The sequence below is a fragment of the Nelumbo nucifera genome, chromosome 1, assembly GCF_055504915.1.
Source record: "Nelumbo nucifera cultivar China Antique chromosome 1, China Antique-T2T, whole genome shotgun sequence".
NCBI classification, from domain to species: domain Eukaryota; kingdom Viridiplantae; phylum Streptophyta; class Magnoliopsida; order Proteales; family Nelumbonaceae; genus Nelumbo; species Nelumbo nucifera.
The window spans coordinates 174,662,458-174,687,888 of NC_142649.1; the positions used below are offsets into that span (position 1 = coordinate 174,662,458).

The following is a 25,431-nucleotide window of genomic DNA, read 5'->3' on the forward strand; positions in this document are numbered from 1 at the left end:
TATATTTTCAACTTTTAAATAATTAATAATTATTCATATTTTATATAATACTTTTACTAATTTTTTTATAATACAAAAATAACAATAATTAATTTCAGTTAGGTTTATTCATCAAATTGATGAAACCGACCAAGCCGATCAACTCGACCCGAGTTGGTCGGTTTTCTAGTATTTTAGGTCAGCTTTGGTTCAAAAATTTCCCAATTCGACCAAGTTGGATTAGTTTCACTTTGGCCATTTGTAAACCAACCAAAATCGAACGACCTAACCATGGATATATATATTAATATTTTATATTTTGAATATAGAAAAGCGGGAAATTTTCCATATTTCTTAGTCTAAAATGTTTTATATCATAAATATAATTTTTAAATTTACTTTTTAATAATTGCATTATAATTTTTAAAATTTAATTTAATTTTTTAAGTTTAAATCTTTTGAACCAACTAACCAAACCAAATGACCCAAACCGATACAACTTGAGTGGGTTGATTATCACAAAAGGTTAGTCGATTTTAGTTGACCATCTCCCCAACCTGACTAGGTCAATTTGGTTGACCAAATGGCCTATGACCAAACCAAACCAATTCATGAACATTCATAATTTCAGCTAAATTAATAGTCTCATCTCTAATAAATAGCAATGGGTATATATTAATATTTTATATTTTAAATATAATTTTTAATAATTGCACTATAATTTTTAAGTTTAAATCTTTTGAAACGACTGACCAAACCAAAAAATCGACCCAAATCGATACAATTTGAGAGGGTCGGTTTTCACAAAAGGTCAGTCGGTTTCAACTAACCAACTCCCCAACCTGACCAGGTCAATTTGGTTGGCCAAATAGCCTACGATCGAACCAGACCAACTCATGAACACTCATAATTTCAGCTAAATTAATAGTCTCATCTCTGATAAATAATAATAGCTTAATATCCAATAATTATTGAAAATTTACAACAAAAATTCATAATTATTGAAAATATATTGATAATGAAAAAAAATGCAATAAGTATAATAATTACAATAATTACAATAATTACAATAATTACAAAAATATAATAAGTACTAAAAATGTATTAACTTAGTCAGTAAGTAGTATAATCTCAAATAATAGTTTAATCTCTAATAAATATTAATCAATAAGTTATAACAAAAATACAATAGGTTAAATTTAAAATTTTCAATAATATTAGTTTAATCTCCAATAATTATTGAAAGTTTTCTGTTAAATAACAAAACAAAACAAATTTATACATAATCATTGAAAATACATTTATCACAAAAAACAATAAATTATTACTAAAATACAATAAATATTAATTTTAGTATATATAATTATATTATAAATACAGATTAAGAGTTTAAGATTATTATTATTATTACTAATAAATATTATTTTTTTTAATTTATTTTCTCGAATTATTACTTGATATAAGTGAAATTAGTTGTTTGCAATATATGTACAAATATTAAATTATTATTAATTTCAATATTATGTCATAATTATTTTTCTACTTTTTAGAATTTTTTAATTTATTACTTAATTTCTTTATTTTAACTATTTAAAATCTAGTTATGTTAAATATTTTGTTATTTAAATACTTAAATAATATGTAAAATATTTAAATTTTAAAATATTAATTATTTATTGAATTTAATTATGCATAAAATCATAATTTATACTATTATTACATAATTTCATTATTAATTTTGTCATATATTAAATTATTATTAACTTCAATACTATGTTATAATTTTTTGTCTACTTTGAAGAATTTTTTTTTAAATTTATTACATAATTTTGTTATTTTAACTATTTAAAATCTAGTTATGGTAAATATTTAAATAATCTATAAAATATTTAAATTTTTGTTATTTGAATTTTATTTATTTAAAACTATTACATATTATTAAATATTTGAAAAACATTTAAATTGATAATCCGGAAAAACATAATTTAAATTGTCTATACATAATTTTGTGATATATTTTTTAAAAATATAAAATTATTTTTTTGTGATTTTAATAAATATTTTAAAGTTATTTTATAATTTTGTTAGAATATTTAAATAATTCTTAATCTTTTTAATCCAAACTTTCTTTAGATAGATATAGATAAAAAGTAAGGGAGAGGATAAATAGGAATTAGAGATAATTTAGGAGAGAAAATCTCTACTAAATTAGAGATAATTTTGAAGATAAATAGGAATTAGAGATAATTTAGAAGATAAATAGGAATTATAGATTATTTTGGAGAAAGTGGGAGAGGTAGTTTAGAAGAAATTTTAGGAGAAGAGATTATTTAGGTTATTTGGAAAGTGCATCTCATTGGTTGTTTTAAAAATGACATGGAATTAAAAAATCAAAAAAAGAGAAAATTTCTAGACTTCCTTGTTTTAATATATATTAGCAGGGACCAGTGCGGTGCACGGGATTTATTAAACAAAAGCTAAATAATAGAAAGGGTCATTTTCTAAAATACCCCTTATAGTTCCATGGATTAACTAAAATCTACCCTATAGTTAGCATTTTACTAAAGCACCACTTATAATTTGCATTGGATTTAATCAATATTCCTTTAGATGATAATGGAAAATGATAGTGTTGACCCTAATGTTCATTTAGATAAATTTAATCAAAAGAAAATAAAAATAAAAATACCATTTTTGCCCTTAATAAGACACGGGCAACCACTCTATTGGCTATATTTGGTCAATTTTGTTTTTTGTACAAAAAAAGTGTTAAGGGTAGTTTTGGAATAAAAAATATGGACTTAATGGAAAAAAAATAACACTCTTTAATGAAAGGTTGATTAAGTAAATAAGTTGTAAAATATATAAGATGTTTTTGTAAAATGAAAACTATAAAGTAGGTTTAAGTAAATATGTAAAACTATACAGTGTGTTCTAGTAAATGACCCTAATAAAAACACATAAGAGTATACAACTATTTTATAGTTTCAAAATTTTAAATAATTAACAATTATTCATATTTTATATACTACGTTTAATAATTTTTTTATAATACAAAAATAACAATAATTAATTTCTAGTATTTTAGGACAGCTTTGATTCAAAATTTTCCCTATTCGACCAAGTTGGATCATTTTCACTTTGCCCATTTGTAAAATGATCAAAATTGAATAACCTAACCACGGATATATATTAATGTTTTATATTTTAAATATAATTTTTAATATGGAAAAGTACAGTGCAACTACAAAATCATTTAGTATGAAATTTACTATTTAACTATAAAAATTAAATTAGAAAAATTAATACGGGTCTTACATCTTTGTAATTCACAATCCCTTCTAACCTATTTTGTTTGAAAATTATGATTAATTTATATTGTTTTTAATACAATTTAAGAGATCAAATGAGGTCTTATTTGTAAACAGTAACCCACTTTAATTGGTATTTACTATTTATTTGATAAATTTATTTTGAGTTATTTATGTGTTTTTTTTTTTGATAAATAGCCATGTTTGTATCACTTCAAAGTGGATTTAATGTGTTTGAATAAACCACTTCTAAGATAGTTGTTCTATTTGAAAGTGGAATTAACCATTTTTGAGATCCACTTTTATAAAAAATCAAAAGTGCCACATGTCTAAATGGGAATGCGTCAAATGAATTTGAATAACCCACTTCTAAGGTAGTTGTTCTATTTAAAAGTGGAATTAACCACTTTTAAGATCCTCTTTCCTAAAAAGTTGGAGTGCCACATGTTTGAATAGGAGGGACTATTGCCTCTTTAATTTATACCACTATAAAAAGTACGAATGGCCTCTAAAATTTCTGGAATTTTTTTTACTAAAATACCCCTTTTTTGGAATATGGTCCCTTTATTGTGAGGGTAAAAATGTAAATTTTATACTATTATTCAATGCATTCAATTCCCTCATTAAATCCCATATTTAAGGTATTAACTCCCATTCACCCTCATTGAATCATATATTTAAAACATTTTTATTTATTTTGATCACTAAATTCTTCTAATTAAATCCATACATAATAAATTAATAATTCCAATAAAATAAAAACTTATACTTTTAAAATCTACATGAAAAAAAATAAAGTTTTATCTAGGTGGTGGTAAGAAATTAAACCATTTTGGGTCAAATGGGCCAACTCATGTTGCCATAATTAAATAATAAAAAATTCAAAATTCAAAAATAGATAAAAATTCAAAAAATATATAAATTAAAGAAAAATTTAGGAACGTTTTTAATATCATATATTCGACATATTACACAATAATAATTATGATAAATAAGAAATATTTTTATTAATTATGGAATTGGATTATAAAATTTAAAACTAATTGGAAATAAAACTATATTCCTATTCTTCTCTCTCTCATTAAATCTCATATCTAAGTTATATTCTCTCATTAAATCCTATACTTGAGATATATTTTTTTCATCATTAAATTCTAAAAATTAAATCCACAATATTAATTTTAATAGTATAAAATAAATATTTTAAAAAGTAATTTAGAAACAAAACCATTTTCTTCCCTCTCGGTGGTGGGTAAGAAATTCAACCATTTGGGGTTAAATGAGTTAATCAACAATGCCATAATTTAATAATAAAAAAATTAAAATAAATAAAATATAAAATATAGAAAAAATGAAAATAATTGGGCATATCTCTAATATTGTACATTCATTATACTAAACAAAATAAGTATAAAATATAAGAAGTGCTTTTATTAATGACGAAAGTGGAATGTTAAATCTAAAATCAACCTAAAAATGAAATGATGTCATAGTCAAATAATAAAATTTTAAAAATAGAAAATAAAAAGAATCAAAAAAATTAAAAACTAAAGAAAATATAAAAATCAAATTATTTTCCTTTTGGGGTCATGGGTTGGGTCAAATGGATTAACCGTTGATGTCATATTTAAATAATAAATCTTTAAAAAGTAAATAAAAGTACAAAAAATCAAAATAATATAAAAATTATAAAAAATTGTGCATATCTCTAATATATTAATTATATCAAACAAAGAATAAGTGTAATAAGTAAAAAATATTTATATAATGTAGATGAAATATATAATTTAAAATTGATCTAAAAGCAAAGTTATTTTCCTACCTAGATGGTGGGTCAACTATCCAACTTTTCAAATAAACTCGTGGTGTCATAATTGAATAATAAATAATTAAAAAAGATAAAACACAAAAATGAAAAAGTATAGAATTTTGTCCAAAACATTTGGGAATATTTCTAATGTTATATATTCATCATATTAAATAAAATAACTGTTAAAATAAAATTTATTTTTATTTATGATGGAAAGAGAATACAAAATTTAATACTAATAATAATTTTTATTGTAATTTAAAATTTCCACGTGAAGTTAGAATTTTTTGTGTATATTTACTTTTATTTTATACATACAAACATACATATAGTATATTTATGTATACTATTAAAAGTACATACAATATAACTTTACTAAACTACCCCTATTTTTGAATTTAGTCCCTCTTTAATTCTAAGAGCTAATAATGTAATATCATTTATAATTTTCACCTTATTTAATTTCCTCTCATTATGTGTTATATTTAAGGTATTAACTCACACTCTCTCACATTAAATCTTGTATTTGAGGTATTTTTATTTAATAATTCTAATAATTAGATCTTTATCAAATACAAAAATAATTTTTAACAATATGAAACCCATGTTTTTAAATGGTAAAATGCTAAAATGTCCCTTGAAGTTTCTAACCATTGCTGAAAACCTCCCATGAAGTTTGGTAATTACAGCCATCTCTCTTGAACTTTAACATAGTTGCAAGTATAACATTTCTCTTATAATCCTCTAACAAAAGGCATGAAAATGTCCAAAATAACCATGTAGTCACTTTGACTAAAATGTTTATTTTCCAAGTTTTCCCTTCATGTCAATCAATACCCCAAACCCTTCCAATCTTTTCCGAAATTGATTTATTTATAAATTTTCCTTTCATATGAATCTCTCAAAGGTAAAGTTGCAATTTTAAACTTCTTTTGTTGTTTAAAGTTTGTATTGTTTGTTATGCAAAAACTAGCCTCAATAATAACTACATGGGTATTTTGGACATTTGTGTGTCTCTTGTTAGATGACTCTAAGAGAGGGGGAGCAGGGTCTACTTGCAACTATATTAGTAAATTCAAGGGAGGCAATTGCAATCACCAAACTTCAGGGGAGATTTCAACAACGGTTAAAAACTTCAAGGGAGGTTTCAATAACTTTTTTTTTTTCAAATTAACAAAAAAAAAATGAAACCATTCTTCCATCGGAATGGTGGGTAAGCCAATTCAACCATCAGGACCAATTGAGTGAATCCATGATGTCATAGTTAAATAAAAGAAAAAAAAAGTGTTATAAATAAAAATTGTTTTCATTGATAATGCAAATGAAATACAAATTTTAAAACCAACAAAAAAATGAAATTGATTTCCTATTTGGTCCAAGTCAACAGTTCAACTTTTAGGTCAAATGTGTCAATATTTGATATCATAATTAAATAATAAAAATTAAAAACATGACAAAAATTAAAAAACATATATAAATTTTGCATAAAAAAAATCAGTTGGGTGCATCTCTAATATTGTATATTCATCATATTAAACAAAAACAAGTGTCATAAATAAGAATTGTTTTTATACACATGGAAATATAAAAATATAAAAAATATAATTTGAATTTAGTCCATTTTTAATTGTGAGGGTAAAAAATGTAATTTGAACAATTATTCTTCACATCATTCAAATCTCTCTCATTAAGTTATATATTTGAGGTACTAATATCCATTCTCTCTCATTAAATGATATATTTAAGATATTTTCTCACCAATAAATTATGTTATTAGATCTATATCCCATACTTTTAACAATATAAATCACATTTTTTTTTCAAAATTGAACCAAAAAATGAAATTGTCCTTTTGTCTAGGTGGTGGGTAAGGTCAGCCATCTGGGTCAAATGGGTTAATCCATGATGTCATAATTAAATAATAAAAATTAAAGAAAGATAAGAACACAAAAAATACAAAATATTTGGGACATCTGTAATATAAAATTATTTTATACATATAGAAATATATACAAATTTTAAAATAATTTGGATGTATATTACTATCTTCATCATCTAAAATTGCCACGTGCAAAACACGTGCACATTTACTTATATATATATATATATCACATCAAAGCTTAAGAAGAAATATTTAGCATTTTCAGTCATGTGCCATCCTTTGGAAAGAGAGCCAAAATACACTATGAAAACCAAATCATAATAAATATTGTGACTGAGACTTAAAAGAGATAACACAAGTATATATGAAGTGACATTCACTAACTATATCATTAACAAATAATACCATTCGTTATTATTTTTTGTAACCAACGCCAAGAGCTCCATTTTACAGTATTTTGGCCTGAATTTCAGTCATATGCCATCCTTTGGAAAGAGAGCCAAAATACGCTATGAAAACCAAATCATAATAAATATTGTGACTGAGACTTAAAAGAGATAACACAAATATATATGAAGTGACATTCACTAACTATATCATTAACAAATAATACCATTTGTTATTATTTTTTGTAACCAACGCCAAGAGCTCCATTTTACAGTATTTTGGCCTGAATTTCAATAACTGTAGGTTAGGTTGTGTTCTGATACCATTGTCACTTCTACTTGCAACATTTTATGTTGGTCAATACAAATTTTATGAGAATATGTATTTTTTTACCACAAATGTTTTTAATTATCAATACAACATTTGGTATCATTGTTTGTTTCTTAAGGAAATGTTCAAATTCGGTGTTTCTACTATAAATGCCAACACCCAATACAATGTCTATATTTTTTTAGTGGAAGTGGCTATCTCGTGTGATGTGACAAGAGGATTTCTCAAAAATTTGTATTGACCAACCTTAAACATTGCAAGTAGAAGTGACAATGTTACCAAACACAACCTTAGTCTATTTCAAGTTGAACAAAATCTCAATCCTAATCCAATCCACTGAATTCTCCACCTTTGGATATAATGAAACAAAAGGATATGGGGCTTGGCTTAGGAAAATTATATCTGTTTCTAATAAATGATTGGCCTCATTTCTTGTGTTTTCAAACTAGAAATCAATAATGTCCTCCGAGGACATGATATTGGGGTATTTCTGAGCCGAATTTTGTTTCTAATAAATTGGCTTGGCTCAAGAAAATTATATCTATTTCTAATAAATGATTGGCCTCATTTCTTATGTTTTCAAACTAGAAATCAAGAATGTCCTCTAAGGACATGATACTGGGTATTGCTAAGCCAATTTTCTGCCATAGAACTTCTCAGAGTTGAGTCCTCTAGGCTCTAATTGATAATGGGAAAGGAGAGGGACTCAAGCAATTAGGCTTGCCTAGTAGAACAAAACCCACATGTTTCTAGAGATGGTAATTTTCCTTGTCCCTGACGAGGACTCGACTTCCCCAACTTGATATGGTCAAGGATGGGGATTGTTTTGGCGGGGTGGGGATGAGGACGGGGATTAATAGGAATCCTCAATCAGGGTCAAGGTCGGGGATGGGGATTGAAGTCCCCGCCCCGCTTGAATTTGGTTCACCTCCATTATAAGGGGAGAAAATATAATTCAAATAATACTATTAAATACATTCAATTAACTCTCATTAAGCCTCACATGTAAGTCATTAAATAAATCACATCCCCTCTCATTGAATCCAACATTAATACTTTTGTTTCAAAATACTAAATTCTACTAAGAAATTTATACACAATAATTATTAATACAAAGAAATTTGATATTTTTAAAATAAACCTAGAAATGAAATCATATTTTTTCCATCTAGGTGGTGGGTAAGTAGTTCAACCATTTGGGTCAAATGGATAAATCCATGATGTCATAAATAAATAATAAAAATTTAGAAATACAAAAAAATATAAAATATAGAAAATAAATAAATTTTGAAAAATTAAACACAATTATATTATTATATATTTGTCATATTAAAAAAAATAAGTTTGATAGGATAGACATAATTGTATTAATGACTGACACTGAATATACAACTTAAAACCGATGGGAAATGAAACAATTTTCCTATATAGGGGGTGGGTTAGTTGTTCAACATTTCCGGTCAAATGGGTTAACTCATGATGCATAATTAAAAATAAAATTAAAATAGAATAACACAAAAAAATAAAAAACAACTTTGGGCACATCTATTATAGGGGTGAGCATAATTCGGTTAAAATCGAACTGAAAATTTTGGTTTGTTTTTTAGGGTTTTGGTTAATTTAGTTTTTAAAATTAGAAATTCGGTTAACCGAATAAACTGAACTTTTGTATATCATATGCAATATATAATATATAATATATAATATATAATATATAATATATAATGTATAATATATAATATTATTTATATATTAACATATAATATAATGAAATATGCTTTCATAATATATATTATATGTTATAATGTATATAATATAGTATATACATTATTAAAATTTGGTTTTAATCGAAATAACTAAAAGCCAAATCGAAAATTTTGGCTTTTTTATTATTCGGTTTCGATTTGGTTTTTATTTTTTAATTTGGTTTTAAAAATTTTCAATTTATTCTGTTTGATTTTTAACTAAAGAAACAGAATGCTCACCCCTACATCTATAATATTATATCTTAATAATATAAACAAAAAATAAGTATGGTGAATAGTAATTATTTTATTAGTGATATAAATTAAATGCTAATTTTAAAATCAGCTTGAAAATGAAACCATTTTCATATCTAGATGGTAGGTCAACGATCTAATCTTCCAAGTAAAATGGGTCAATCTATGATGTCATAACAAAGTAATAAATATTAAAAGATATATAGAATCTCAAACAAAAATATAAGCTTTTTATAAAGCATTTTGATACAGTTCTAATGTTATATATTCATAATATTAAATATGAAAATAAGAATTACTTTTATTAATGATGAAAATGGAATACAAGATTTAAGTAGAAAATGCAATTAAAATTATACTATTAAGTGCATTCAATTATTACCTCCCATCAAGTCTCACATTTAAGTCATTAAATAAATCACATTCTCTCTCTCTCTCTCTCTCTCTCTCTCTCTCTATACACACACACACACACATACACACACACATTCAATCCAACATTTGTACTTTTGTTTCTCATCATTAAATTCCACTAAAAAATCGATATACAATAGTTATTAATATAATGAAATTTTATATTTTTAAAATAAACCTAGAAAAAAAATCATATTTTTCCATCTACGTGGTATGTACTTCAATCATTTGGGTTAAATGGATAATTTCATGTTATAATAAATAAATAATAAAAAATTAGAAATATAAAAATATAGAAAATAAAGAAATTTTGAAAATTTTGGACACATTTCTATTACTATATATTTGTCATATTAAAAAAATAAGTATGATAAAATAGATTTAATTTTATTAATGAAACAATTTTCCTATATAGGGGGTGGATTAGTGGTTCAACCTTTCAGATCAAATGGGTTAACTCATGATGTATAATTAAAAATAAAATTTTTAAAATAGAATAATACAAAAAATACGAAACAATTTTGGGCACATCTATAATAGTATATACTAATCATATAAATAAAAAATAAGTATGATGAATAATAAATTATTTTATTAGTGATATAAGTTAAATGCAAATTTTAAAACCAGTCTAAAAATGAAACCAATTTCATATCTAGATGGTAGGTTAACGATCTAATCTTCTAGATCAAATGGGTCCATCTATGATGTCATAACTATGAAATAAATATTAAAAAATATATATAGAAACACGAAGAAAAAATATAAGCTTTGTATAAAGCATTTTGATACAATTCTAGTGTTATATATTCATAATATTAAACAAAAATAAATATGAAAATAAGAATTACTTTTATTAATGATGAAAATGGAATACAAGATTTAAAATCAACCAAAAAAACAAAATGGTTTTTTCTATCCAAGTGGTGGATTAGTGGTTCAATTGTCGATATCAAATGGATCAACACATGATGTTATAATTAAATAATGAAATACACCAAATTATAGAAAAATGTAGATAAATTTGGGTACATTCTATGTTATTATATATTCATCATATAAAAAAGTGTGATAAATGAGAATTATTTTCATTAATGATGGAAATGGGATAAAAATTAGGAAAAAATAAAGCATTAGTGTCTAACACGTGACTCCAAATGTAGATAAATTTGGGTACATTCAATGATATTATATATTCATCATATAAAAAAAATGTGATAAATGAGAATTATTTTCATTAATGATGGAAATGGGATAAAAAATTGGAAAAAATAAAGCATTAGTGTCTAACACATGACTCCACTAACCATGTCAAATGGCACCATGATTTAATTAGCTAGGTCACCATAGGCAAGTGGTTTAGTGGTAAATGAACCTACAATCTTGAATTGGGTGGTCGGCTAATCAATCTAATAAATTGATTCAACCCCAATATTAGAAACAAATATCAAACAATAAATTGGAATTGCATTTCCTCTTGTTAAACATAAATTAAATAATAAAAAATAAAAATATAGAATGTTTATAAATTTTATGGAAAAATTGAACATGTGTTACTATTATATATTCTTCATATAAACAAAAATATATTTGAAAAAATGAGAATTATTGTTAGTAAAAAAAGAAATAGCTAAAATACAAAAATAAACAAATTAATGTATTAACCATAGCCCATTTTCCTGGTTAAATAGGTTAGTGGTTCTACCGGTAAGGACCACATTTAGTTCTTGACCAAGACAATGTTTTTTTTTTTTTTGCAATAAATTGGTTTAGGTTAAAACACACACACATATATATACATACATATATATATATACATATATGAAATTATTTATAATTTAAAATTTTTATTTATTTTAAGTAAATTAAATTTTCAAGAAAAATACTGTTATCTAAAAACATTTCGGGGATTCAAGTCCTTGTGGGGAACCCATCCCCATGAGGACAAATTTTATCCCCAACAGGTATCGGAGACGGGGATGGAGGTTAATTTCAAAATCAGGGTCGGGGACAGGAAATATGATCCCCACCCGTTGTCATTTTTACATGTTTCCTCGATGAGAATCAGGCATACATGCTCTTCATGTAAGGCCCATGGGCAAAAGCTGGGTAAGATAAGATCCACTTTAAGGTTGTGTTTGGTTTGAAAGAAAAGGTAGGGAAAGGACCCTTCCCTTTTTTATAAGCCTCCTAAGTTCTATTTAATGATCAAATGAGCAGAACATGACAATCCTACCACCAATTGGAATGTAACTGGGTAAGATAAATTTTTGTTTTTTTTTTTTCTGGGTAAGTTGAAATTCGGCCGGTATATCCAGATCCTAAGTCGACCCTATTAGTCTTTGGGTGCAGTTTAAAATTGAATATAATCAATGGATTCAGATATTCGACTATGATATGGAAAAAATATGATACGGGAAAAACAACTGACCAATAAACTGAAATGTGAACTCAAAATCAATTCTTCAGATTTGCAAGGTTTTATTATTAAACAATCATACAGAGAAATGTGAACAAGTTGAAATGATATATTAGGTTGCAGTACTTTTATCGATATAAAGCATCAAATGAATTTTGAGTGAATCCAGGCCATGCTTAATCCAAAGGCCCCAACGGACGGGCGGAGCCAGGAAATTATTATAAGGGGGGCCAATCATTGAGATGGAGAGTGGGGAGAGAAGAAAATTTACATGAAAAGCTATTTTTCAGTGGGGAGTTTCTGAACCATAAGGGGGGTCATGGCTCCCCTGGGTCCCCCCGGGCTCCACCCCTGCCAATGGATATGGGTTATGGTGCCCTGGCTTGCTCTGACTTTAAGCCCACAAGCACTATAGCATTATGGAATTGGGCCCAATACCCAATAGAACTTACATGTGCCTGTGATTGAAGATCTAAAAACAAAAAACATGAAAGATACGAAAAAGAAATACATGTTCCTTCTGAATGCCAAATTCTAATATTCCCGAGAATGAGCTTCCTCATTTCAATATGACGATAATCCTAAGACAAGCTGTTCTCTTCCTAGGGTTAAAAGATCTAGGTCCGACTATATGTATTACAATAAATGGTTCAAAATCAAAATATACCCATTTCACCACTAAATACTGATCCATTAGCTAGTTTTAACATAAAATGGGGTACCCTATAAAATAAAAGGGAAATAAAAAAAAAAAGGTGAATTAGATCGATAGAATAAGACACCAATTATCACAGTATAAGAACGTCAGTTTGTGTTAAAACAATCGGAGTCGGCAACCCTTGGCATGGCAAGAAATACCCCTTAAAATTCAAGGATTTTCCCCAAGGTTCAAGGTCCTGTTCAAAACCAATTTTGAGGCTCCTCCTTGCTGACTCGGGAACTACAGCTAGACCCTGTGATTTGTACAAATACATAGAAAACAATACAAAATATAAGGTTTTGCACCTTATATATTTGTATTTGTATTCCTTCCAAACTAAGCCTTACTGTAACCACAAATTTGGAATCTATTCTAGAGAGAGGGGGGGAGGATGCACTTTGGTCACAAGATCATAGCCTAAATCAACCCCACTTGAGCATCAAGTTCCGTTTGGTTGAGGTTTCAAAAAAAAAAAGGTAGCGCTAGGTCGACATTAGCCTCAATCTTGCCCCAGCCCAAGTTATAGATGTGATTTTAAGGGGACATTCTTTTTCTGGATTTTGAGATGGGGTGTTCCCATTGACCAAGAATCCTATGTTCTTTTTTCAGATTTATGTGGGGAGAAGGGAAAATTTATTTTCTTGGATCTCACTTAATTGCGTAAGTGATACCCAACTTTTAGGTGATTAAATAACTTTCCCACTTGAAAAAAAATTGCCAAACTAGTCAAGTACATTTTACCCAGATAAATAATTTACCAAAAAACAAAGAGAGCCTAGGTTTTATCCACCACCTTAACTGTGGCTGAAGAATGTAGACGACTGATTAACATGTTATTTCCGTTAGGAATTGCAAGTCTTGTTAAATGAAGAAGACCAACATGTTATTTACGGATGGCAAATATAATTAGACTTATAAACAATATAATGACAATAAATCGGGCCCTTAATGAAGCGGTAAAAGAAAACAAGTCGGGCCCTTAAATAGTCCTGTACATTCCACTGGACAGTCGTTTGCCCCATGCACAATCAATTGGGTAAACAGCAAGGAATGGTCCTAACCTGATTTCAGTGATGGAGTTGGGGCATGGTTTTGGGATTAATTACTGCGGTAGTAACATAGTTTAAAGCAGTTCACAGCTTACTAACTAAGACCGTCTCATTTTAGATTTTAGTATTTTTTTTACCCATTAAAACAGTTAAACACAAATCAGTTCATGGCTTTGGCATAAATTTGGTCTTCACACTGCACGCAGCATCCGAAAACAAAACTATATTCCTTGCGAATTGCTGTCTCGTTCCAAAATTCCAGCTAGTATCGATAATGACCTCAAGTATCCAAATAAGATTTTTTTCTGCACAGAATACAAAGGTGTGTATAATAGATGGTGATACAGGACCTATCACATCACTAATAACTTCGAGGGAACAGTTGAGGGCTACCAAGAAAAAAAGGTCTTGAAGTAGAGACATGAATTCATAAAATCGGCATTAGACCTTGGACCACAAGACCTACAGAGCAGTCTGTCTGGGTCCCTAGGTGGCTATCTCACTCATAACTGGAAATGATCGACAGTTGGACACCCACATTGATCATGCCGATTAGCCAAGTCCTAGAGCGTTGGAAATATAATTGGAGCATTGAAAGTTTGGAACGGGTTATGTGATTGTTGAAGTGCTCAACGGTCTCGATCAGGTGAAGTATTTAACTCTTCGTATTGACGGTTGGAGCATGCAGGATCAGTAACTCTTCTAACTCGAAGTGGGATAGTATCTGAACGTCCGCCCAGTGCCCACGCAACAGGCGATTATTTGTGAGAGGCACTCTCACTACCCCAGAAGTCTGCAACAGCCAATCCAGCATTATCAACTGTTGGGCTTGGGCCCTTCACCTCGCATCTCCAAAACAACCAGATCCGGTAGCCTTCCGCGTTTGCATCAGTGCATCACTGCGACAGGTGAAAATATAGAGCGGTGATTTGATTATTCTCCACCGGCTCCCTTTTAATGCTTTCACTCATTTCCCAGTGGTGGGTGTGACTGGTAAAGTAACTAAGCTCTGCAAGAGAGTGTCACGTCTGTCAATCAGCCTTCCTTTTTCGGTAAGTATCTGTCTAATCAGTCTTTTGACTCCCATTCATCAAATGCTCGCGACGTGTCATAACCCCATCAAATCAATTACTCTTGCTTTTAATGTAGCAGTGGGATAACTATCAAGCCATCAGATCGAAAGTAATAACTTCCAGCTCCCAACCCATTTTACTACTGATATTACAGGCAATGAGGCAACCACCCAAAACAAACAACAACCATTTATATTACTTAATTAAAGCCAAGTTAGTCCAACATCATCACCCGTCCCTTTCCTGTCCCACACACCCCTCTTCAGTGCCTGCACAATTTTAAAGCTCATATGTCCAGTTTCAGAAAGTATCCGACAAAGGGCAAAGGGTCCCCCCCTCTCAACTCCCCTCGCTGTTGTGTAGAGTGGAAGTGGAACAGAATGACTACCCCACTTGGGTACTGCCTTTGTGTGTGCACATGACGATCACATGCACTGGATTAGGACCCTTCAAATTGGGTCCCACCGGGGCTCAAAATAAAGAGGCCTGATTCGAGGATACCAGGTCCTGTGTTCAGTTTTTTTGAGAGGTTTCGCTGGATAGGGTAATCCGACCAAGTCTATCTTTTGGACATATGTTGGTTCCTAGTCCTAGACAGGATACCCAGTAACCCACTCTAAAATAGTCTATCTGTGAGGTTCTATAACTGCAACAGATTTTACGGTTACAATCTCCACTGCCCCGACCAGTTGAGATAAATGGTTACTCTTTGAACATGGGTTAGGAGCCATCATTGTGGACTTTTATCGAACAAATGGGTATCTAGAAATATAATATTCCCTTACACGAGATGCACCATCTCTGGCAAGGATACCTTCCAGATCACCCATAATTCTTGCCAGCCAAATTTCCAAATTTCTCTGGATTTCTCTTAAGTTGTTCCTAATGGAATCCAAGGACCGTCTTGTTGTTACCTTGGCTTGCCCCCCAAGCTCGTCCCCGAATTGGCTCCTTGCTGTTTCTGTCTGTACTGCAATCAATTTTTGCCCAGTCTCCACTGCACGTTGTTGAAGGCGAAATGCTTCAAGCAAGAACTCCGTTTGTCGTTGCGTTCGGAACTCTGGGCTGAGAGTCGGCTCGCAAGGATCACTTGCTTGCTGGAGAAAGAGAAGAAACAAACTCTTAAGAATGAAATCTATCCTCTTTAACACTGAAGAGGGGAATACAACCAGTAGACCTCATACACAATTGAAATCAATCATCTACCTACTTTGAATTTTAAATTTATATAAATAGGGTGAGAAGCAATAGCATTGAGATATGCATTTGTACAGCATATTACAGGCAAATAGTGAGCAGTGAAGCTACAATAGGCTAAGGAGCAGTGTGTGAAAAAAAAAAAGATTTAGGGACTTGGTGGAGAATTCATTGACTTATGGAGAAAAGCAGATGGCTGGTAGATCTGATACAGGGTGGAAAGCGGAAACCATAATATTACCCCCCCCCCCATTAAACGACTTCAAACAGTTCAAAATTTTGTCATGGTCTGGAATTTTCTTTTTTTCTTTTCCCTTCAAAACAAACTGTATAGATGATGGCCCACAATAGATTCTACTTCCTGATCATTCAGGCAATACCTATAAAATTGCATAAGCGGGACAACATGCTTTAACTTTTTCGAAAATGTTGAATCATATATTCTCCAATGGCTAAAGATTTTTGCACTAATCTGGAGTTTCAGATGGATAAGTCAGCAGAGCATACAAATTTCGAAATCAACGGCTGACATGGCGTTGCTACACATTTTGGTTGCTAACAGAGGAACTGTTTACAGGTCGTCATCATTAGGTTTTTACAGTTGAATTCATAGAAAATGCCCAAATTTCCACATTACAGATTAAAAGGAACCCTTTGTGCAATTATATTTTATAAAATAAAAGCCTAGTTTCTGTCAAGTAGTTCAAAATTTACGCTTAACTCTGTCATACACTCAATGGTAAATATGTACTACAAAATTCCACAGCATGCAAAACCAGGATCTACTTAAAAGGCATCAAAGGAAAAGGAGATAATGATCAGTTGATCACATAAAAGCATAAGAGGAAAAATCTACCAGAGCTGTGTCTTACCATTCTTCTGCATAAATCATCTATCTTTCCTGCCAGAGCTTGATATCTTTTGGCTTGCTTTCTCATCAATTGAGGAACTTTTGATTGCTCGCTTTTGCCAATTTTTTCCAAATTCAGTAATTCCTGCTCGAGAAATTTCAACTTAGAGGAAACTCCCGATGATTCGCCATCCACCTTCCAGGGGGACTCCCTTCTGCACAAGAAACATTTGGTATTTACTAGTAAATTGCTGAACGTATAAGAAACCAACATTGACAAGGTTTTTTATATCGAGGTTATTGAATTACCTGGCCACAAAATGCTTCACATTATACATTGATTCAAGGGATCCATACTGTAAATCCTGCAATTATAGATATTGAAAATTAATAAATATATGTACGCATCTAGCATGTGCATTAGTTGCTAAAAAATGGCCCACAGACTCAAGTTATAGACATCACCTGACCTTATGTACCAAGATATCAAGACATATCTGTAGTTTGTCATGTGTTAAATAAGAAATGGGGTCATGCCAACAATGATGGCATCCCACTCTACCGAAATAACCTAAGGTAAAGTGTAACTGTATTAAAGAAAAAATAAAAGGTCCTTTGTACAATGAGTCAATGAGAAGCTGCACAAGAAACTGCCAATAACCAAATTCATTGCAAAAGAAATAAACCCCAAATTTTTTCATGCTTGTCAATGATTAGGAAAAATAAGAAATGGGCATGTAAATTGGATGGAGCTATGGTAGAACCAAATGATCCTTTTCAATGGACTTGGATCAAATCCCAGATTTTTGCCCCCAAAAAGGAACAGCATTTGGCGATTGAGTTGTTATAATAATATCATATTGGTTTAATTTTTCCTAGGGAATCTATTTAACAAAGGTGTCAAGTAAACTGATCTTGAATAGTGGTAAACTCGCCAATTAAGACGTACATGTTTTAAGGTTAAATTGGAAAAACATTAATATCTTAACAAGAATCCTTTAACTTTGCATTTGTAACATATAGCTTTTAATCCTTGTGAGAATCACATTTTCTAGCCGATTGTGAGTCCAATCTCTTCTAGAATCTGCACCTCATAGATAGAAAGAGAAGAAGTAGAAATGGTGAAAACGCTTCAAAATAAACAGTTAATTTGGTTTAGTCAGATCTTGAGCTGTAGCAGCCAAATGTGGTGAGGAGAGTCGGGTTTGAGGAAATTCCGATTTACACCAAGAAGAGTCCCGCATTGAGCAGCATATTGTGCGACCCATGAAGATGGTATTGAGTTTGTGCACCTCGGAATGTAGACAAAAGGGAAAAGAAAGCAAACCAGGCATTATTTAGAGGAGCAAAAGAAAAAGATCAAACGAAAGCCTATACAGAGGGAAATTCTAATGAGAATATTTATAAGATCCCTAAAAGTAAAACTTGGGACAACGCTGCGTGAATGATGTACACTTGGTAACTGATAACAGAGGAGAGATATTAGCCCAAAGATTAAAGAAATTGTTGCAGCAATTTACTTCTATAGTTTCCATGAGTAATGCTATAACAGGGTTTCAGCATGTGCCACTTTTAGGCTCAGCTCAAAATTAAACTCTGCAACTGTAACCGCTAGTCTTCCATGAGACATAGACGTTCGAGTTAAACCCCAACCTATGAAAAGAAGGGTGAGGATTTAACCTAAAAGCACTAAAGAAAGGTGATCAAAGAGACCTGAAGCCCACAATATTGGGAAGAGCTCTAAAGGAAAGCGAAACAGATTTCTATAACAGAGAGGAACCAGCAAAAAACAAGTATCAAAATACTCTTATAGTCCTCTAAATGCATTTCTCCTCACTAAAAGATCATCCTTACCAAATTTCAACCATGAAAGAAAATGCGCAAGCAACCAAATCTTTTCTGCAAATCCAACAACATTTCTACTCGAGGACAATTTTAGCAAGTAAACGCGTAGACAGATAAAGCTATTGAAAGATAAAAACAGGGAGAAGAAGAGGAGACGAGGAGGAGAAGAAGAGGAAGAAGCTCGAACCTTCCAGCTGTTCGTCCTCTCTGCCCACAGCTTCGACGCCGAAGGCAAGAAATCTTGACTGAAGCCATTTTGCTGCGAATAAAGAAGGGCCATTTCGTCAGCTTCGCTATTTCTCTCCAAGAAGCACTCCTCTGAAATGGGATCCAACCCCTTCGAAACCCTGAACTTGCCAAACCTGGTGAAATCCGCAGAGTAATCACCGAATAACCCATTATCCTCCACACACCTGGCATAACCTCCTCTGTCCTGTGATTCATACCCTCCAATCTCTGAATCCTTGTCAGTTTCAAGCCTCTCAACCGATCCGACAGCGTACTCCTCATCTTCCGTCTTCCTTGACATCAAGCTAATCATGTCCTCCCTCTCCTCCACCTCCCTCTGCAACTTGTCGATACACATCCTCAATTCAACCTCGTTCTTCTCTAATTCATCAACCTTGGCCCTCAAATGCGCGATTTCCTCCGCAGAAGCCTCGATTTGCTGCAACAGCTTCTTCTCCTCCTGCTGCCACGTATTCCGATGACTGGCGAAGATCTCGACCACCCTGGCGTTGGCTTTTGAATCCTCTTTCCTCCTGGACTTCATCTGCCTAATCTGCTCCTCCGCCTGGAACAGCTTCATGGCCAGGTTCCTATTCCGAGCCTGCAGCGTGGAGACCAAGGACCATGAGGCTCTCGGGATAAACCCTAGAAAAATGGCGAAGCTAAGGCCGAGATACGAAGAAAGCAGCTTGCTGTTGTCGTTCGACGGTTTCGGAGTTTCTTCTGCAACAGCGATTTCTGCCGCCATTACGAGACTGCAATCCAGCTTCTCGATCAATCGAGTTTGGGAAATGTGAGATAGCTTTCCAAGTTTGTGTTGCTTTTTAAAAAGTTAAACTGATTTTGTTTTGTTTCCCCTTTTTACCAAAACGCCCCCTCGGAAACCACGAATTTACTAAAACTAGGACTAACGGTCCCTTTCATCAACACAGGTCCCCCGTTTGTCTGTTGACTTCGTTGGAGAAAATCAAACGAGAGGGATAGGATGGACAAAATCCCAGGCTTCCATAAAACCTTGCTTAATCCGGAAATCCTTAATTCTTTAAAGACCATAACTGATTAATGGGGTGAGGTCTGACCGTCTGAGGTGAGGCCAGGGGTGGGCTTATACTTATACAAGTGTCCAAACAGCAGGCTTAGAAAGAAAGTAAGAAACAAAACAAAACGTCAAAAGACTCAAAACCTTTTTATTATCGTTATCTTTACAGCGAAATGATGAGAGGGGAGGAGTGGGGGAGCCCGGAACCCGGACGGAGGGAGGGACAGTCTCTCGTAACGTTGCATGTAGTGACTAGTGTATTATTTTCATGCGCTTTTCGTGGCTTTCATCTCCCCGAGCGAATCAGCAGCGATAAAAGGCATGATGACAAGGGCAGGACGTGAACTGGAGAGATTCTTGGCCTGGCCATGCAAAAACTTGGCCCAATTCCCAAGAGATATCAGATTTAGACATTTCCATCCTTTCCCATATTTACGACGTTGTCCTCTGCTCGGTGCATTCACAAATATACCACGTACCTCGCGCTCGGCTACTACAAATCTACAACCCTGCATTCAAACAATTGCCACATCTCACCCTGTATTCCGAATATATCTCATCAATGATAAATACAAGTACGGAAAACTTTCCGATGTGTGGCCATGATATGCTATCTATGAAATCAGTTTGAGATGCGTTCTGTGAAAAAGATCCAGACGCTCATTCAAAACAACGTTGAGGGGTTATTTGCAAAGGCATCGACCGAGCCTCGCAACATGCTTATAGCCATTTGCAGCGGTGCATTGACAACATCTTTGTATTTATATGTTTTTATTTATAGGAGATTTTCCTACTCTTATTTTGTATGATCGTCTACCATCATAAAATGTTCCAACACCCTCTCAACATCACACACCGCATGCATTATACACGGGGTCTCTCTTTCATGGTGGGACAGGGGCGGAGCCAATCTCCAGTGCCACGATGTGTCTTTATCAATGTCATCTTATGTTTATATTTCTGTTGGTAGCAATGAGTTATAACTCTAACAAAGATTAAATTCAGCATTGTTTCAAGTCACACCTTACCGATTTTTAAAATATGGTTAAATGGTTTCAAACAAACAAGCATTAATTGGAAGCATTGTTTTTTCTAACATGACACTGATGTATCACTATTTCCTAGAGCAAATGGCATCAATGCCAAACAAGCGCTTAGATTTTGGCCCTCTTACCTATGTTTACTACCTTTTGGCCCTCTATCCATGCTTGCTAGCTTTCCCCTTAATACAAAATCATAGCTCCGCCCTTGTGGTGTGTTGGAATGTATTTTAATAGATGACCCTAACTCTTATTTACTGCATAATTTTCTCAACCATGTAATTGGATTTTATTTCTCTCGCGAATGAGGAAAAAGATTAAACATTACTCTATACACATACCAAACGGAACTCGTGCAATGTGTAAAAAAATGCCCATGCTTTTGCGAGTGTGGATATATTGACCACAATATATTGTTGGCCACACTCACCAATCCGCACATCAGGAATATTGATAATATAGACAATCACTGTTTTTTATGTGTGGTTTGATGAACATGGCCAACAATGTGTTATAGTCAGTATATCCAAACTCATATATTACATGAGAATGGATAAATTTATCATCATCTAAACCTTGTCATAACTATATGGGTCGGCTACATAAACCTTGTTTCGCCATTATTTTTTTACGGTCATATTTATTTTAAAATCATGGGCACTTTACTACTTTCACCTAAGTCCATTTAGGTTTTCATCTATTCCATCTATCCTTACCTCTTTTAACCCCTTCAACTTGTACTAAATCTCTTCTTCTATGGGTTATGAATAAATCTAAGTCGCCACATGTTTTTCCCAAATTTTCAAAAGAAAAAATACAAAATTTAGATGAATCATTCAGAGCTTAGAGGGGTTGTGACGTAAAGCCATTAGCAATTCCATTAAAACCGTAAAATATGTTATTATCAATAAAAGAAATAGTTCAAATATTTGGTAATCGACATTTGTAGGTGTATCAACTCAATTGTTCCCAAGGATGCTCTAATGAAAGCTTTCACAACATACCCCATGATGATAAATAGAAGTAAAACCTTCATCTTTTTTTTTTTAAGATAAAAAAACTTGGGCGGATTATTCACTTTGATGGTTATATTCATCTGTTTATTGGCATCAGTCGGTCATTATCCCAACCAAGGTTTTAAAAAGGCTAAAGGTGGAGGCGAGGCAGTTATGTCTCATAGATGCAAGGCGTAAGCCTCAAGGTGTTTTGAGGCATAAGTCTTGAGAAAAAAAAAAAAAAAACGGATATAGTCCATAAATAATAAAAACATGAAAACATAAAATTATGGTTATATATGCCTTGTATGATATATTAGACATGGATTCATTGTCCAAAGTATCCATACACCCAATAAGCGGAAAGGGATGTATTGATTATTGACACTTTGAACCATGTATAATTTTTTTTCAGTTTTTTTTTAATTTTACAATGTTAATTTTATATTATCCAATTTAAAAAATATTAAAAAACTTAAAAAGGGGTATTGATACCCCAAACATACAATAAAGTTTGGATTAAAATCTTATCAAAGTAGTTTTTATTGTTTTCCTCATCAAACTTTTCAATTTAGGGATATGAACCAACATTGTTTTAAGAACAAGACATTCCTATTTCATTTATTACACTAATATGCATTAGTGAAGGGTGACCATATTCCATATATATATATTATGCATGTGCTCATTGCTTTAGAAGAAATAAAATATTAGGTATGAGATAAATGAAAAAAGGGAATAATCAAAAAATAATAATAATAATAAATGGACAAATGGGCAAATGGGTAAGAACAAATCATGAAAAATAAAACAAACTATTTTCTTACACATTTTATATGCATTTTTTGTTATTTGTGTGTTTATTTATTTGCTAATTACACCAATACATACAAAACCGGGCTTTTTTGTCTTAAATTTATGTTTGCCCTTACGTAAACATTCATATTCCACATTAGCAAGTTGAATAGTTGAGGCTAAGAATGGACATTTTGAGGCCAAAGGCCCAAAGGCATAAGCCTCAAATGACTTCAGGCCTTTTTTCATAGCCTCGCTTCAAGAGTCTTTTAAAACAATGATCCCAACTATATGGATTATGAGAATAGCATCCGCTCAAGTCGTTTCTCACTATAACACATGTCCTTTTTGGTCTACCCGAAGCTCCTGTAGCCTATTCAATTTGAAATAAATTATTTATTTAATATATATTAATATTTGAAAGCCAAATAGATAAACTTTAAAAACAAAAAGTCAGTTGTATTCCTTATTTTTTATTTTCCTTTTCCAACCAAAACTGCTCAACCATCATTATAATCCAATTTTTAAATGTCAACATAGACCAATATTGTAAAGGGATCTAATAACAGTCTAACCTTATATAGTGGTCCATCTTGACCTGATCCTTGGTTTTTAAGAACAAGAAGAGCGAAAATAAGAAAAAAGAAAGATCCAATATATATTTTGAACACAATATTATAATATTAATGTTATAGACTTTGGTGTCATTAGCATGATAATAAGTCCTGACCAACACATTAATTTGGCCTTTCCTTTAACTCCCCTCTTGGTGAAGAATTTGTGTGAGATGAGAAAAGGCATGTGACAACTGACAAGTAGATAAGGTATGCATTTAATATATATGTAAGGAAGTATAGTGGACGAAACTATTACCAACTTCTTCTTCAAAAAATATAAAAAGAATAATACCAACTTGTCAATACATATTATTGAAAAACAAGCGTCTTTTAAGTTTAAGGTGGTGAAAATAATTAAATGGGGCATTCCGAGAATCGAACTCGGGACCTCTCGCACCCAAAGCGAGAATCATACCACTAGACCAAATGCCCATCTTTGCTTAATAAATCATTTATTAACCTAATCAAATTAATAATAAACAGAGTTAATCAATACCCTCCAATGTTTTGGTAAACCATTATCAAAAACATAGATATGATAAATTTTTGTAGTTTTTACTGTTCAGCCTACCCTTAGAAATCTTAGTTCTGTTGTACAGGTGGGATGAATTCTGTCGGTGGATTGACACCAAATCCATGGGCATGATATGATTTATAGGGGGCTAGTAAGAAGGGACTGTAATTTTAGATTTATGAGGTGGAATGCGGTCTACTTATCCCTATTTTTTTTTTAATTTATTGCAATGTATTTAAAAAGAAAATCATTAATCATAAAATGCAAACATATATATTAATAGAACTAATTATATCAGGTTAATCTTTTTTTGGTTTCTCCTAAGTCCTAACATTTAAGCCATTATCGTACCACCTCATTTGAATTGTGTTTTCCTCTTTAGTGCAATAATATTTAAGTCTCTAAGGTGGTGTTTGTTTTATGATAGAAAGAAAATTTAAGAAGAAAGGAATTAATACAACAACACAGCACAGGAGGAAACAGAAACAGGATCTAGCTTGACACCAAACCTACAAACACTCGGGCTAAGGTGGTGTTTGACAACTATTAAAGTAGGTGCTGAAAGTGAAATACCGAAAATATTCCAAAATTGGAAGATGCCCTCTTCAACAACCCAATCTGTGCGTTTGACCTATTCAGGAAGTGTTTCCTTCAAATTGGAAGATGCCCTCTTCAATACTGTTTTGGAACTTGTTTGGCGGTCTTCAATAATGTGAATGGTTTGCTTTTCTGAAACAAAAAACAACTATCAGGTCCGTGAAAATAATGCATTTTCTAGTGACGTTAATACTTTTCGTTAAAAAATAAAAAATAAAACCATTCTCATTATTGTGCAATGTTTTAAAAACCGATTGAAAATCGGAATCGCTTTGACCATCTTAGGCCAGCGTTTCAATTGTTCGATTTGAATGAATAGCTCATTATAAATTAAAAAATAATTAAAATTATAAAAAAGTC

At 31.5% G+C, this 25,431-nt stretch overlaps 1 protein-coding gene and 1 non-coding gene across 2 annotated transcripts; both read right to left on the reverse strand.

Moving 5' to 3' along the window:
- Positions 1–14,489: 14,489 nt before the first annotated feature.
- Positions 14,490–20,283, reverse strand: LOC104596347 (Ribonuclease P protein subunit P38-like protein). Its single transcript, XM_010257444.3, has 4 exons — positions 19,434–20,283; positions 17,711–17,766; positions 17,424–17,616; positions 14,490–16,451 (listed from the first exon to the last, which is right to left on the reverse strand). Exons 1-4 carry the CDS (start codon positions 20,220–20,222, stop codon positions 16,098–16,100), a joined length of 1,392 nt encoding a protein of 463 aa, XP_010255746.2. The 5' UTR covers positions 20,223–20,283; the 3' UTR covers positions 14,490–16,097.
- Positions 20,284–24,320: 4,037 nt separating this feature from the next.
- Positions 24,321–24,392, reverse strand: TRNAP-UGG (transfer RNA proline (anticodon UGG)). Its single transcript has one exon. It is a non-coding gene; the product is annotated as a tRNA-Pro (tRNA).
- Positions 24,393–25,431: the final 1,039 nt, after the last annotated feature.